The sequence below is a fragment of the Mus caroli genome, unplaced genomic scaffold (assembly GCF_978045245.1).
Source record: "Mus caroli unplaced genomic scaffold, Mus_caroli_1 scaffold_19, whole genome shotgun sequence".
NCBI classification, from domain to species: Eukaryota; Metazoa; Chordata; class Mammalia; order Rodentia; family Muridae; genus Mus; species Mus caroli.
Window position 1 is genome coordinate 59,261,609 of NW_028227274.1, and position 15,936 is coordinate 59,277,544.

General features: G+C 50.4%; 1 protein-coding gene across 4 annotated transcripts in view; it reads left to right on the top strand.

The window, feature by feature from the left end:
- Camk2a (calcium/calmodulin dependent protein kinase II alpha) overlaps window positions 1-10,163 on the top strand; it is a 62,366-nt gene extending 52,203 nt beyond the window's left edge. For 2 of the 4 annotated variants that reach the window (XM_021150264.3, XM_021150265.3), the window contains 4 exons: window positions 1,676-1,751; window positions 3,722-3,816; window positions 8,022-8,250; window positions 8,477-10,163. In XM_021150264.3, coding sequence (XP_021005923.1) covers window positions 1,676-1,751; window positions 3,722-3,816; window positions 8,022-8,250; window positions 8,477-8,480 — 404 coding nt within the window. In that variant the 3' untranslated portion in view covers window positions 8,481-10,163. Of the gene's footprint in view, window positions 1-1,675; window positions 1,752-3,721; window positions 3,817-8,021; window positions 8,255-8,476 lie in introns of those variants that run through there. The other 2 variants (XM_085833572.1, XM_029471966.2) reach the window with 1 other exon arrangement.
- Window positions 10,164-15,936: the final 5,773 nt, after the last annotated feature.

Here is a 15,936-nt window from a genome sequence, read left to right on the forward strand (position 1 = left end):
ACTCCATGCCAAGGGCTACGCCAGGTATAGATGTGGGTGGAGCGCAGTTGTGATATGGGGTGAAGCTCTGACACTCCACACGCTAAGTCTCTGGCCACAGCTGTTCACATTCACTTACTTGGTCTATACTGTAGCCTGCAGGGCCATGGCCGGTTCCAGATTTCAGGGCCTCATTTCTGTTAGCTGACATTGAGGTAGGTAGTGAATTTCAAGCAACTGTGTGGGGATAATCTCACGAGAATGTGGAGTATGAACATATGGGTCAAAGCACCAGGGTCCTCTGGTCCGTGAGCCAGACTATACCATATGTTCTATGTCCTTGGGCAAATTGTGACCCTCGATGGGCCTCTGTTTCTTCAGTCACTCAGAAAGGACTTAGGGTTTCTGGCTTGCTATAGTTCTTCCAGCCTGGTTGCCCTCAGATCCCATCGCCTCTGGGCCTGAGATTGAGTGTCCGAGGTAGCCTAGGCAGCTGGCAAGAAAAAGGACAAGTCAGAGTCTCACCCACACTCCCTTCTCCCCCTGGATCCTAGGCTGGGCAATGTTGAGACCCGCTGAGCCCACTTCCTGGGTTTGGAAGAGAGTTGCATCTGAAAAGGAGAGGGAAAGAGAGCCTGAACTAGACTAACCAAAGCACCTTCTGTTCTGCTCTGCTGGGGCCCAGGATACCTGCTGGAGATGCCTTCATTACTAAGGACCAGGCATCTCCTGCATTGTCTGACTGTCTGGGGTCTGGGAGGACTCTTAAGACAAGCTTAAGTGGGGGCTGCCAGCAAGGGCACTGCTTGTCATGAGTATCCACGATGGGCCAGGCTTGGGGACACTGCTTCATGCTCCCATTGTCCCACCCTCAGACCAGCTCTGGAGGAGGGCACTTTTCTCACAAGCAGCCTGTCTTGTGGCCCTCAGCACCATAGCTCCAGAGGGCCCAGACTGGAATTTGGATGACGATCTGTCTATAATTCAAGTCTGAGTTCTTTGTGCTATTGTCTAGGTCTGAGTGAATCTCATTCCAGGGTTGGCGATGCTGAGATTCAGGCCACCACACATCTAATAAGGAGACTGACAACTCTCTACCAAAAACAAAACAAAACAAAACAAAACAAAACAAAACAAAACAAAACACAAAAATATCCCAGCTTCTAGTGTTTCCTTTCTGTGGCAGACAGGAGAAAGCAGTTGACCCTAGATAATTTTAGACAACTCTGCCTGAATCTTAAGTCACCCAGATAGATCAAAAACTACCCAAACAGTAAGAGATGACTTACTTTCCTTTGTGGTCCCTTGTTTGCCCATGGGGAAGCCCTGGTTTGTGACAGCCACTAAATCAGGCAACGTGTAACATTGCTTTGATTCACATGGCAAATCAAGGTGAATGGCAGAGACGCCTATTTTGGAGTCAAAACCTGGGTTCAAATAAGACCCAGATTCTTTACCTTCTGTAGCTCCGGGAACCACATTCCCCACTTCCCACCCCACACTGAGCCTCAGTCGGTGTCTTGTGTGAAACGGGGCTAATGATCGTTCTCTCTCAGGAACAAGGATGGGTGAGCTCATCTGTACACAGTGTCAGGGCCGCGCAGAGCCTGCCTGGCACGTGCCGGGGACTCGGAAGTCAGGACTTGGTTCTTCATGACTATCACTGTTGTTATTTGTGTCCCCTCCTACCTTACAGTGCGCAAACAGGAAATTATCAAAGTGACAGAGCAGCTGATCGAAGCCATAAGCAATGGAGACTTTGAGTCCTACACGTGAGTTAGCCAGGCTCATTCTGCATGTTCCGCCTGGATTGGGTTAACCGTGGGTTTCTGAGCCTACTCACTCTCTGCATGCAAATGAGGTGGGGCCCCTGTCTTTTCTGTTCCGCACGCCCGAGTTACTTCCGGTCACTCTTCTTGCCAGCCTGATCCCAGGAGGAGCTCCAAGTAAAGCTGGTTTGTGTTTGTTTGTCCCCAAGAAATAAGGGTGTAGCACGGGGACGGAGGGAATGGAGGCCGGTCCTTCTCCATCCTGCCCAGTGGGTCTGAGTCTTTGCCCTGGTTCTCCACAGGTCTTTTGACTTCAGCTGAACGAGAACAGGCAGGAACCCAGAGAGTGTACACCTTTAGTGATAAAGAATGAGCAAAGTGGAACCTTAAACCCTCTGGGGAGTAAGGCACAATCTCAAACCGAATTATTCACTGCTCACAAACCTGCTCCAGCCCCTGGAGAGGGATGGTTGCGTGCATACGCTGGGCTTCAGCGCCCCCTAGTGGTCATAGCACCTTTCTGGTCTGGCCCAGAGAGAATGGATGCTCTGTTCAATCCATAGGCCTACGTATTTTGACCAGGGCTAATAGGGTCTGAACCTGGCAGTCCCACGCGTGCTTTTTGTTGGGTGGGGTTAATGTGAGGTGGGAACAGCCTGCCGACACGGTCTCAGGCTGACCGAAGCTTCAATGTACATTCTAAGCACAGGAACTGAGTTCAGTCATTGGAAAGCCACTGGCTGTCTCTGGAGGAATACGGTATTTGAGACACACATGTATGAAGCCCAGGGTACACAGGTGTGCAGATGCCGGTGGTGCCCTGGAATTTAGCCTGGCATGCCAATGAATTAGCCCCTTAATCTCCCTGAACCTCAGTTTCTACATTTGTGTGATGCACTTAGAGAAGGTAGCCTTCCCGTCTCTTGCAGAGACCCCTGACAACCCATTAAGGAAGTTCTGCAGCAGGAAAACACTTGAGGTACCCTCAAAGGCTTTGCCTATCTCAAGCAAGGCTGGGCCTGATGTCCTGTTAGGAGATTTCCAGTTCTAGTGTGAACCAGAAGCTTAGCCTGTGTAGGGACACTTCCTGTCCTTGTCTTTGCTATGGCCACAGGGGTTTATGTTGTACCACAAAATATCCTCCAAGTATGTCAATGGGAGCTCTATCTGTGTTCTTCCCCCACCTTCGAGTTCACCTCAGAAGTCTGACACCTGGAAGAGGGGCAGTTATCTGAAAACACAAGCTGACTTTTGCTGAGGCTCTCTCCTGCCACATCCTCTGCTTCCTCTCTGATGTCACCTTCCCAAAGATTCATTATTTTATGTGACTGGGTGTTATGCCTGCATGTTTGTCTGCCTCCCACCTGTGTGCCTGGTGCTTGTGGAGGCCAGAAGAGGGCCTGGAGTTGCATATGGTTATGAGCCACCCCGAACCTAGGTCCTCTGGAAGAGCAACCAGTGCTTGTGACTGATAAGCCATCTCTCCAGCCCCATAGAACTCATCTTCTTTAAGGCTTTTTTCCTCATTTAAAGCAGAAGCAGCAGTCAGGGTGTTCCAGACGGTGGACATTTTTGCTCAAGTTAGTAAAAAACGCACCTTCCTCCATGTGGTTTGGTTTACTTTCACTCTTATACTCCAAAAGACAAATTAGGAAAAGCCCCTTTGGGTCACTGCTGGAGATGGGATGCAGTGTGGAGAATAAGAGCAAGCAGTATAGAGTGATACCTCACCCTCTGCAAGGGCTCTAGAGGCAAGGAATGATGGCAACCTGGTCATCAGTGAGTGGCAGAGCCAGGGCCTGAATGTGGGCTTCCTGGAGGTAGCCAGTGCCTACCTTGTGCCCACTCTTGGCAGTGCGTAAACTCCTCCTTTCTTGATCCCTCAAGGAAGGTGTGGTCATTTCCATTCACCTTCTAAGGGGCCGATGAGAAGCCACCTTCTCAGGTCCCTTTTTTCTCTGGCTTCCCCCCAGGAAGATGTGTGACCCTGGAATGACAGCCTTTGAACCGGAGGCCCTGGGGAACCTGGTGGAGGGCCTGGACTTTCATCGATTCTATTTTGAAAACCGTGAGCAATCCCTTCTCTCTGGGGTGCCTGTCTGTTGTCTGCTCTCCTTCGTGTCCTGCTGGACGGCACAGCAGGGTGACGGGCAGGGCCTCCCGGGAGGCTCAGGAGCCAGTGAAGAAGGAAGATCCAGTGTGGACAGGGGTTGGTACCTTCCTGGCTTCCTCTCCACTCACCGCTGGATTACCAGCTGCTCTGCCTGTGACTGAGGATGGGGTGAATCAGGGGTGGGTCCCCTAAAACCAAGAACAAATGAAAAGACTCCCTAGTCCTCTCCTGCCCTTTATCCAGGAGGGAGTTATGTGAAGGGTCTTTATTCCCATTTATATTCAGGGAACCTTCTCTAACTCACACCACAAGCCACAGCCATATGGATGTTTGGGGGTCATCCCAGATGCCCAGATGTACCATGATGGGTCCTGGGTTATACTGCACGTGACCTTATAGGAAGGGCGAGTCAGGGATTTCACACTGCTGTGCCCTACCTGTTTGTCTAGGTCTCTGTCCTGCATGTCTGTCCTTCCTGGGCCTCTCCTCTGCAGGAGAGATCTCAGCAGCTTCGCAACCAGGGTGGGCGGGGTGCTGAGGCTGGGCCTGAGCCAATGAGCTTTCTGCTTGTCTGTGTCTTACCCAGGCCAGGGGTCAAAGAGGGACCAAGCCAAGGTTAGGATATGGAGGAAGGACCCCAGAGGCGGTATATCCAGTCTCCCCCTAAATGACAGGTACATATCACACACATGATTGCTGGTATTTTTAGGCACCATACATAGCATTAGCTCAAACAACAAGAAAGCCCTTCCTGGTTAGTTCTCATCGAGTGCCCAGGCAGAGAGAGGCTCAATTCACACCTCTTTGGCACATCCCAATTTCCCTCTTTTTCAGAGGGTTTCGAGAGCTCAGATGAGCTTGGGGCAAGAACAACCTATTTTCTCTTCACTGGGCTTACGGTCCCGTGTTTATTCTGTACCGGATCCATGACAGTGGGTGTGCTAATCATCGGCCAGTGATTGTGTTACAAGGTTTGCTTCAAAAGAATCACATTAGGGCTGGAGAGATGGCTCAGAGATTAGGAGTGTGTACTCCTGCGGAAGACCGGGGTTCAGTCTCCACTGCTAGTGTCATGGCATAACTGCCTGTGACGCCAGCTCCAAAAGGTCTAGAAACCTCTTCTGGCTTCCACGGGCCGTTGCACTGAGGTGTGCACACTGCCCCACCCCCGACCAGCACTCAGATACCTAAAAATAAAATCTTAAAAATAAATAAATAAAACATATTAGAAAACCAACCAGGAAAAATCGTCTCATGAAATAAGCACAGACGGCGGTCCCTTATGGTTTAAAAATCGAAACACACAGGTGGTCCTGCAAGGACTCCAGGTGAAGCCCAGTCCTGTCACTCAGAAGACATTTGCCACTATGGCCAAGAGAGAGGACATGATTTGTCCAAGAGAAGCCACAAAGCACGTTGCAGACCTAGATCTGTTTCATTCTGGTGCCCTACCTTTGCTGATGAGGCCATTCTGTCACCATAGCAGCAACTCCCCAGCCTCTGGACTTGCATCCCCGCTCTAGGCTTGCACCTCTCTGACTGACTGTATTTTAATTTACAGAGATTTCAAGCATTCTGCCCCCCCCCAAAAGCAGTTAAAGGATAGGTTACATTTTCTTTTTCTTTTCTTTTTTAATTTTTAAAGATTTATTTGTCTTATGTATGTGAGTACACTGTCGCTGTCTTCAGACACACCAGAAGAGGGCATCGGATCCCATTACAGATCATTGTGAGCCACCATGTGATTGCTGGGAATTGAACTCAGGACCTCTGGAAGAGCAGTCAGTGCTCTTAACCTCTGAGCCATCTCTCCAGTCCCAGAAATTGGTATTTTCTTAAAGAATCAGACCTGATCCTCCTCACTGAATGTGGAGACACTCTTCTTAAGAGAGGAAGCTGGATCTTGGGTCCTCTTACCCTACTCGTGGTTCCCCACAGATGGGATCATCGTGGTTGTCATTATGCCTCTGTCCTCTGGGGGCGCTGTTTCTCTGCTGCTACACTCTACTCTCCACCCAGACAGAGACCACCACCAAGGGGTTTAAATTCAGAAAGAGGCTCCTGTTTCTGGCCTGCTTCCTGCAGCAAGTGTCGTCTCAGCACTGGCTCCTAGACTCTAGGCTTAACCTTTTAGTTACTTCTCAGGAGGACTCATAGGGGCATGCCTCCGTATAGCCTTTCTGTCCTCCAGAGCTACCTCCTATTGTCTGTTCTTTCCTGCCCAGCACCTAGCCTTGTCTCCCACCTTGTCCATGAGAAGGGGGTATCCTGGAAGCTGCTAATCTGGTCAAGTAACAACATGTTATGTCAGGGTCCTTGGAATCCCAGCCATGAGCAATAATGACAAAGCTTAGCCCCCACAACGACGCTGCTAAACTGTTCGTCCCTTCTAGAATGGATTGGGACCTGGCATGTCCTAAACCACACACTCTGAGCTCGACACTTCTGCATTTCTTTCAGAAATCAATGACTCGGACCAAGTGAGATGGTAGCCTTGGATTTAATTTCCATAAAGATTCACAGACACGTTCCTGCCAGCCTCATGCAACACATCCGGGGACATTTAGGGAAGCCTTGTGAACTTTGGAAAGGGGAAGCTTGGTGACCTTTAACCTCTAGGGTGACCATAAGGATCTACATTCTCTGTGTCTGAGAGCTCAGAATTCTGAGCCTGTTACTCTGTTTATCTGGTTGAGGGCCTGGGCACACAATGATTACAATACCAGAGGGTGGCTGCCACTAGTTGTTTCTTCAGTCTGGGGGGTCGGGGGATAGCTTACCTTTTCCAGGACATATGTAGTTCACAATTTTTTTTTTTGGATAATAGAATCAGAATGTGTGGGTGGGGAAGAAAGACTGGTGTCACAGGGTCTCAAACCGGGGTGTCTTGGGTATAGTTGGAGCCATTATTTGGGCTACACTAGGGGAAGTGTTCTCGACTGAGTGGGAGCCTGATGATGTCTGTCTGCCCCTGGGTCACTGTCCTCCTGTGCTTTTGTCTTACATCTTAATGAACAATGTGAGAGTTTCTAGAATACTATGGTGATGTTGAAAATGGAGGTGGGAACCAGTTCCAGGCACTTCGGTTAGTTGTCATGACAACAAGATCTTCCCGTGTCTCTCTAGCCCTAGAGAGCTCCATGACCTCACTTCATGATGACCTATACAACCCCCCAAAGCTGAAAGTTCGAAGACTCTGCAATTCCATTTTCCTCAAACCCCCCACTTATATAATTCAGTAGTCCGAAATAAGAGTAAACACAGGGTGGGAGATGTCTAGATTACAGACATTTCTGGTTTGCAAACTGTGTTACATTTGAATAATATAACAGTAGTTAAAGTGAAGGCTTTTCATATGAAAATCCAAAAGAGATTTCCAGATTCTCTTGAGCATTACGATGTGAAACCCATGGAAACCCAGAGGAGCTCTGGGCAAGGTGCCTTGAGGTGGGACATGTGTTCTCTTCATCATAGTCCCCCACCCCCACCCCCACCCCCACCCCACTCCCTACTGTCTCCCTGGCCCAGAGGTAGAGACTCTTTTTTTTTTTTTTTTTTTTTTTGAGACAGGGTTTCTCTGTGTAGCCCTGGCTGTCCTGGAACTCACTCTGTAGACCAGGCTGGCCTCGAACTCAGAAATCTGCCTGCCTCTGCCTCCCGAGTGCTGGGATTAAAGGCATGCACCATCACCCCTAACTGCCATTTAGTATCTTATACTCAGCTGGGCCTCTATCATTTAACTGCTGGCCTGGTCCCAATAGGGATCTGTGTTCAAGAAAAATCAACCTTACCTGGCTCAGGAAATTGTCTGGAATCATGTTTTTTTATGGACAAGACACTGATTCTAAAATTCCCCCATGTTTGAACAATTCGGCATGTCCGAAGACCACTGTACCTAATCTGGGATGTGGAATCCTGTTATCTAGGTTATGTAGTGGTTCTACCTTGACTCTCGGGTAGCCAATCCCTGTTCCAGAGATTCCCCTGCTGCAAATGAGTCAGGCAGACACAGTCTCCCTTGAAGGGGAGGCTGGAAGCTGAGAGAACAATGGAATGAGGCAGGAGTTCCTCTTTCCACCCCCCTCCCCACCCCCTACCTCCATCCCACCCACCCCCTCCCGGGGTTGCCTCTCCTCAGCCCCTCCCGTTCCTGCCTCTAGTGTGGTCCCGGAACAGCAAGCCGGTGCACACCACCATCCTGAACCCTCACATCCACCTGATGGGTGACGAGTCAGCCTGCATCGCCTATATCCGCATCACTCAGTACCTGGATGCGGGCGGCATACCCCGCACGGCCCAGTCAGAGGAGACCCGCGTCTGGCACCGCAGGGACGGCAAATGGCAGATCGTCCACTTCCACAGATCTGGGGCGCCCTCCGTCCTGCCGCAGTAAGGATTCTTTCTTCCTGAATCTCTGGGGTGCATGAAGGGTATTGCCTTAGTAGAGGGGCATGCCCCAGGGGAGTGGGTGTGGGGTGTGGGGTGGGGGTGGAGGAGCAGGCTGCTGCCTTCAGTCTCCAAAATGCTCCAGAAGGGTGAGACTAGAGATGTGGGAGAACTGGGTGGAAGGCAGAATCGACCACGTCTAAGGTTGTGGGTTTACTGTGTCTTACAGTTGAAGGACCAGGCCAGGGTCCCTGCGTCCTTGCTTCGCAGAGATCCGCTCTTTGTCCGTGGAATGTGGCTGCTGGTTCTCCTTTGGATTTTGCTGGAATTCTCCCTGTCAGATCACCCTACCATTGCCACCTCTGTACTTGCGTCATGAAAACCTGCTTGTTCACAGAAGTCGCCACAACATCACAGTGAACAGCCAGCTCTCCCCAGCTATGTTGCCCAAGCTCTTCCTGCCAGTGGGGACCTTCTTCCGGCTCAAGTACCCAGGGTGCTGGCCCCAGGAACCCCCACCCCTTACCCACTGTTGTTGGCCTGGCCTAGCTTTAGCTATAGATAAGGCCTCAGCTGTGCAATTGGCAGGAAATGAGGAAGAGGCAGGCAAGCTGTGTTGAGAGCACCTCTTGTCAATTCCTTCTCTCCTGGGGTCTCCGGGGAAGCTCACACGAGGCCCTCAGTCTCCAAGCCAACCCCTTCTGAGGGAGAGTGAGAGAGGAGCCAACGTCAGTGAGCCAGGAACTGCTGCTCTCATCTGCTCTCCTCTGTGCTGGCCTTGCCTTTGACCAGACCATCCGCCACGGGGGAGGGGGTGGGCTCTACCGCCCCGGTGCCCCACTCACTCTGCCTCAGTCCTCCTGTGAAGTTTGCCTCCAGTGTTGACCCACCCACCCTGCCCTTCAACGTCCTTGGAGAATTCCAGCCTCATCTGTCTGAGAGGAGATCGGAAGGTGTTTCAGGGGCAAAGCAAGCAACATTTAGGTATCACTTCTACTTGGACGCATGCCTTTTTACAGCCAAACTTCCGTGTATTTCGTAAATGGATTTTGCGTTAACGGACATCTATGTGATAACTAGACCTCTCAAGTTTACTGTAAAGAAGAGTCAGATGGGTTGGGAAGTGGGTGGGAAGAGGAGTGAGAGGAAGTTTTTACCCCGTTCCAGAGGTTTTTTTGGGGGAGGGAGGGTGTCCCTTCTGAGGGAGGGTGCTTTCTGAGGTGGCCTCACACCCCAGGGAGCACGGCTTTCTTCCATTATGGTCCCCAAAGTCAGCTGACAAGATTTCTTCCAGAGCCAGCATGACTAACACACAGTGAGTCAGGTCAGGGGAGGCCATCAGGAAGGGATTATCTAGACTTGGCATCTCTGGAACTGGAGAGAGACCTTACTATTCTACTTCCCGGGAAATCTTTCACCGTATCCTTGTGCTATCCCCTCCTCAGCCCAGCCCCCACTCACCACCTTCTAGGCACATTATTCTCATCACCTCTCTCAACTTGGCCAAGCAAGAGTGCCAGAAACTTATTTTCCTATTTCATGCTGAACTTGGCCTGGTGTGCGCTCTATTGTGCTTGCCTGCCTACCCGGCCTTCCTCGCCTCCCCTGCCCCGGACACACACACACACACACACACACACACACACACAGGCACTCATACCACTTCCTTCCTCCCCCCCCCTTTCTCTTTCTCTTCTTCTCTCCCTCTTCCTGGGTTTGGCTCTTGTATGGAATGCTGTATCTCATTCACGGGGATCTCCTGTCTGCACTGTTTTCTTTGCATGACTTTATATGCAGTAAGTATGTTGAAAAACAAACAAAAAAACAAAAAAGGAGAAAAATACTCAACAAAATCAAACAACACATTTTTTTTTTTGGACAAAAAAATAATAACATTCAAGGTAATAGTCTCAGTGTCCAACTTGGACTTACGTTGCTGCCTCTCCGTGCTTTTGGTCTCTCCGTGGCTATGTTTTGCCAGCATGAGACCCTGTTCCCTCTGGAAGTTGCTAGGGGAGAAAGAGCCATGCGTCCAGGGGTTTGGAGACAGCTTTGTCCTCTCGGCTTTTCTGAGGGTCGATGGGAGCAGAAGTGGAAGGGATGTTTAATCCAGAACTTTCTGGTATTCCCCTTTCGCCTACATGTGAGCTATATCCTGGGCTCTTCTCTCAAATCCTGCTGCCCAGGGACAAGTACAGGGTAGAAGAGTGGCTCTCTTGTCAAAGCCGCTCCACTGTAGCCTCTGCCCTTGGTAGAGACACTGCTACCCAGGCCCAAGAATGGGTCCTTGTCCTGCCCCAGAACCAGGCTTCTTCATAAGGCTCAGCAAGGCCATTGTCCCCAGATAAAGGTAAAGGAGGGTGTGGCCTTTACCAGGGGACACTGCAATCTCCATGCAGGATCTACAATCCCTTCTTTAAGCCTCAGTTTCTCCATCAATGTTCCTACCCAGACTGATGGAGGGTCAGAGTAAAAGATGTCACAAGCACCCATCACCTCTGAGAGCTTGTTGGGTTTGTCACTGGCTGGCCCTCTTATGCACCAGGCCTGGCCAACCCCCACCCTTTCCTCTGTGTGCCCCTCATTTTACTATTTGGTGCCAGTCCGTTGATGACCAGCAATGGACTGCAGGGGGAAGAAGTGTTTGGGGGCTCTGATCCCGGGTTCTGACCAGATCCAGGTTTTGTGTAGCTTTGGGTAAATCCTTTGCCCTCTTCAGGCTTTAGTTTCCCCAACCAGAAGACGCCTATGCCCTGCCTTCCGTTGGCTAACATGCCCCTGTCCACTATGTGCTTGTTCACATGTGGGAAAAGTGGAGGCAGGTCCCTGCCCCAGTCTGAGACGGCCCCCTCTGCAGAGGCCACTCCTGTGGGTGGGCAGCCAACTAATGAAGACCTTGGGACACTACGATGGCCCCAAGGTTGCAGGCAGGGGAACTGGCAGAAAAACTGCCCAGAGCCCACCCTCATCTGACAAGCTCCATGCTCCATCCAAATACCCTCCAGATGAAAAAAAAAAAAAAAAGAGAGAGAGAAAGAAACAAAGAGTCAAATCATATTTATAGGAAAAGCGTCTCCAGCCCTATGCACCTTAGCTCAAATCCTGCCCCATGGCTTCCCCACCCCCTTCAAAGGGTTAGAGAGCCTTGGGGGAATGCGTTTGCCAGGCCCCGTGCTGGCATCTTTGTTACTATTTGTTTAGGGTTTTGTTCTAGTTCTCTCTCTCTCTCTCTCTCTCTCTCTCTCTCTCTTTCTTTTTTAATCTGTGGCTGTGAACTTGAATGACCACTGCTCAAACTTTCTGCTACTGGGGGGTGGGGGAGGGGAGAAGAGATGTCTGGTTTATTCTTGGCGTTTTCAGTGGAATAAATAGCTACAAATTTATGTGAGTCCGTGTCCTCCTGAATTGGTCAAGGCACAGAGCCCCAGGAGCTGGCTTTTTGCTTTGGTTTGTTTTTTGTTTTTGTTTTTGTTTCTTTCTTTCTTTCTTTCTTTCTTTCTTTCTTTCTTTCTTTCTTTCAGGCATTTGGGTACCCTTAACAATTGTTGGGGGGTGCAGTGCCACAAAGAGCCAAGAACTCAAGCCTCTCTGAGGAGCCTTCAGGGTCTGTTAGCACCTCAGTTTCCTTTGGACAATGAGAAGGGTTCTCAGGAAGAGGCCCTTCCTACCCGTGGGCATCACTGCACAGACAAGCTTCAGGGTCCCAGTAGAGCCATGTGATGTTGAACCAAGTGGAGAAGAGACTCCAGATTGCGAACGTGTATGAGCCTAGCGCCTGGGTGAGCGCTCCATGGGCCACAGGGGGTTTCTCTGAGCTCCTTTAGGCCAGCAGAGCCCATGTGTCAGTGTGGCAGCATTGCCGCCCCCACCCCCCACCCCCAACACACACACAGTAGAGACCAGCAAACTCCTCTGGTTTGCTTGAGACTGCCCAGATGTTGACCTGAGATTTCCCGTGCTAAATCTAGGACAGTCAGCTGGGCAAGGGTGGTGCGCGCCTTTCAGCTCAGTACTTGGGAGGCAGAGGCAGATGGATCACTGAGTTTGAGGCCAGCCTGGTGTACAGAGCGAGTTCTAGGACAGCCAGGGCTACACATAGAAACCCAGTCTCAAAACAAACAAACAAACAAAAAAACAACTAAAGAAATAGGATAATCTCAGGCAAACCAGATGAATTGGCCATACTAAGCCAGGATTCCTCCTTCTCAAAAGACCTGGATTTCATGGGGCCAGGGGGATTGTCCGTTGACATCCACAGTTCCTCTTAAAGTGTGGTTCTTGTGCTGGTACCCCAGAGTCCCTGGTTGACTGCTTTCTAAAGCTGTCCTTACTGAGGTATATGGGGTAGTCAAATGGAGGGTCTAAGAGGAATGTTCCCCTTGCACATAGCTAAGAATCTTCACAGCGAGAGTACAGGCCTAGAGCATGAGAGCACAAAAATATTGTTTCAGCTCTGCATCCCTAGCCCCAGGCACCTGAGCAGTGCAGAGGGGCTAGAGAGCTTATTTAGGCTGCCATTGCAGATTCTCACCAGCAGGTGGCAGAATACGAGTGGGTTGCAGGCACGTGTCCTAGCAGAGTTCGTGCAGGGTCCAGTTGATCTCAAGAGGGCATCTGAATTCTCAAAGCGTACCACCTCAGATTAGAACCGTGTTTCTAATCTCACAAGAACATGCTGCGCTGCAGTTCACAGTGTGTGTCTTCACACGACTTGCCCTAGTTACAACAGTTTTGAGGGAGCAAGGAAGACAGCAGAACCCAGAGGGCTGCTTTGGTACCCTGAGCCAAGACTTACCCCAATTCTGTATTTTTCCAACTCTGGGTGTTAGCAAATGGTGAGTGAAGGTCTTGGCTGCTCCTCACCTTTTGAGTCTCGGTCCCATTTTAGCTTCATCTTTACTGCTTGCTTCTGTGGTTTCCACACACTTGGTTAAGGTCCCAGGCTCCCACAATGCCCTCCTCCTACCCCACCACGTGCTTCTCACAGGCAAGCAAGGGAGCAAGTCCCCACGCAGGACGCACGGGGTAGGCATTGCCACTCTTTCTGGCGAGCACGTTTCCAGTAATAAAGAGACAGACATGATACAAGCAGACGCCCCATTCCGCCAACCTGCAACAGCAATGGCTGTCACTTACTAGATGCTGACCAAGTCCACACATGCCCCATCTCCTTTTCTTGAAGGCTCTCAATCCTCAGTAGTGTCCTGTGATGGGCCACACATGAATAAGGTGACTGTGTGACTAAAGGGTAAAGGGGATGGGAGTGGGTGGCGCGGAGGCAGGGAGGCTGGGAGACAGGGAAGGAGCTGGAAGGGTGTGGGGCATGCGCAGGCGCATTAAGTTGGGCTGTGAACTACAGCAAGTGCTGACTTTTCTGGGCTATGCTGGAACCAGGCTGAGGTCTCAAAGACTTAAAAATGAACTAGAAAAAAAAAGAAAGAAAGAAAGAAAGAAAGAAGCCGGGCAGTGGTGGCGCACGCCTTTAATCCCAGCACTTGGGAGGCAGAGACAGGTGGATTTCTGAGTTCAAGGCCAGCCTGGTCTACAGAGTGAGTTCCAGGACAGCCAGGACTGCACAGAGAAACCCTGTCTCGAAAAACCAAAAAAAAAAAAAAAAAAAAAAAAAAAAAAAGAGCTAGAAATATTTTCTGTCTTCCAGGAATTCCTGACATCATGTCAGACCACAAGAACCAAGGACCCAGGACGGGATGGGGTGGAGGTTAGAACTGAACCTGGAGGAAAGAGGAGGCATGTGACTTGGGAACTTGGGAGGCTGTGTGGAGACACTTAACAGGTGGGAGGGAAGTCTAGAAACAAGGCCGCAGCTGACAACCTAGAAGGTTTCCAGTGTGGGATGCAGGCTTAGGAGGAGGTTGTGGAGACCAGAAATATGAGAGGGCTAACTAACAGAGCGCTGAATCTACTGCATGCTTGTGCTGTTCTAGGGAGATGGGTGAGTTCTCAGCAGTGGAAATGAATGTCTCAGGTCTAGGCTGTAAATCCTTCAGAAAACACCCCCTAGTAGCTTCTGGGAATGCTCACTCAGGGAGAGGTGGAACAGGGGTCAATCCCATGCAAATGACCCCTCCCCTTACTCTTCCTCTTCCCACACCCAGACTACCAAAATCCCAGAGGTCTCAGGGAAGTCCTGCCCAGGCACCTCACTTCCCAGGCCCAGGTGGAGGGAACTAGAGGGAGCCAGTTTTACCACTAAGAAGAAAAGGGGTAAAGACCATTGTCTTCTCCTAGAATGGTCTCGGTCATAGTCTCTCTCTGGACCTTTGTTTCCTCGTTGTAAAAATGACCTCGCACCTCTGGTTCTAACCATGTGCGGCTAGGGTTGGCTGCTGCAGATTCAGTCACAGAACCCACTAGATAGACATATGTACCAGGTCCCACTCTCAGGGAGTAGGATTATATTAGGTTGGCGGGGCTCGGGGCAGCTATGTTTTTTTATAAGCACCTAGGTTACAGGATCTACACCAATTCTCCACCCAGGCTCCAAAGCTGCGCTGGATGTCCCAAGATGCAGTTATGGGAAGACCTACCCAAGTTCCCACTTCATCTCCTCTGACCCCCTGGCTCAGAAGAAGGATTTTGATAACAGGGTCCTCCTTGCCTCAGGTTCCTGAGCCCCAAACCTCTTTAGGACCCTGATGGTAGTCAGTAGAACAGAGAGCAAGGCAAAGCTTAGATTCAGATTTTTTTTTTCCTTTTGAGGGATGACTTCATGTACCTCAACTTGCTTCATACCCAATGACCACAAACTTCAGATCTTCCTGCCTCTAACTTCCTGGGTGCTAGGATGACATGCATGCGCCACCACAACATTTTAGGTTGTGCTATGGTTTGAGTTCAGGGCCTTATGAGAATAGGGCAAGCACTCTACCTATGGAAGCACAGACTCCTCCAGTGCTGACCTGGCTGGGTTTCTCCGTCCAATTCACTTTGGAAAACCATCAGGGCTCCTAAGCATCCAGCCTGACCCAGAGAAGGGATGGTATTTCCATGGTATACCAGGTCCATGCCATGGTATTCAGCAGAAGGCCTATGGGAGTGGATGGGGCAGCCAGTTCTTATAGTTAACATCTCCCCCATCAGGTCCCTTGGTGGGGAGTCCATAACGCCTCTTCAACTCACTTTTCAGATGAGAACACTAACGCCTGGCCTCTGAGGAATGTTGTCACAGTGCTGATGTCAGTGTGTCTCGGGTTCCAGACCTGTGACCTCTGACCTCCTCCTCTCTGGGCTGACTGGAGGTGGAAGCTAAGACTGTCTCTCATCTCCATAATCTTACCTGACAGGTCTCTACATATTCAGTCTTGTGTTAGGCTCTTTCATGATTTTTTTTTTCTTCAAAGTATGGTCTAGGGACCTAACAACATCTCACTTAATCTCTTGCAAAAGGAAAGTAGCTCTCTCCATTTTACAGTGGAGGGGATTTGGGTTTGCAAATGGAAAGAGGTAGATTCTCAGGATTGTGGGGCTAGGATTTGACTGTGGCCACGTGGCTCTCTCTGCCTTGGCTCCTACTTAGGGCAATTCCCCAGAGGTTGCAGCTCTCATAGATGCTGTGACCATTAATGGGGAAAAGGTTTTCTTTCCGCCAACAAAAACCAAGCCTGGATGAGGGTGCTGGGAGGAGGCCTCCCTGTGGAGCAGGGCAGAGGAGGCAGTCTGCTTGCCCAG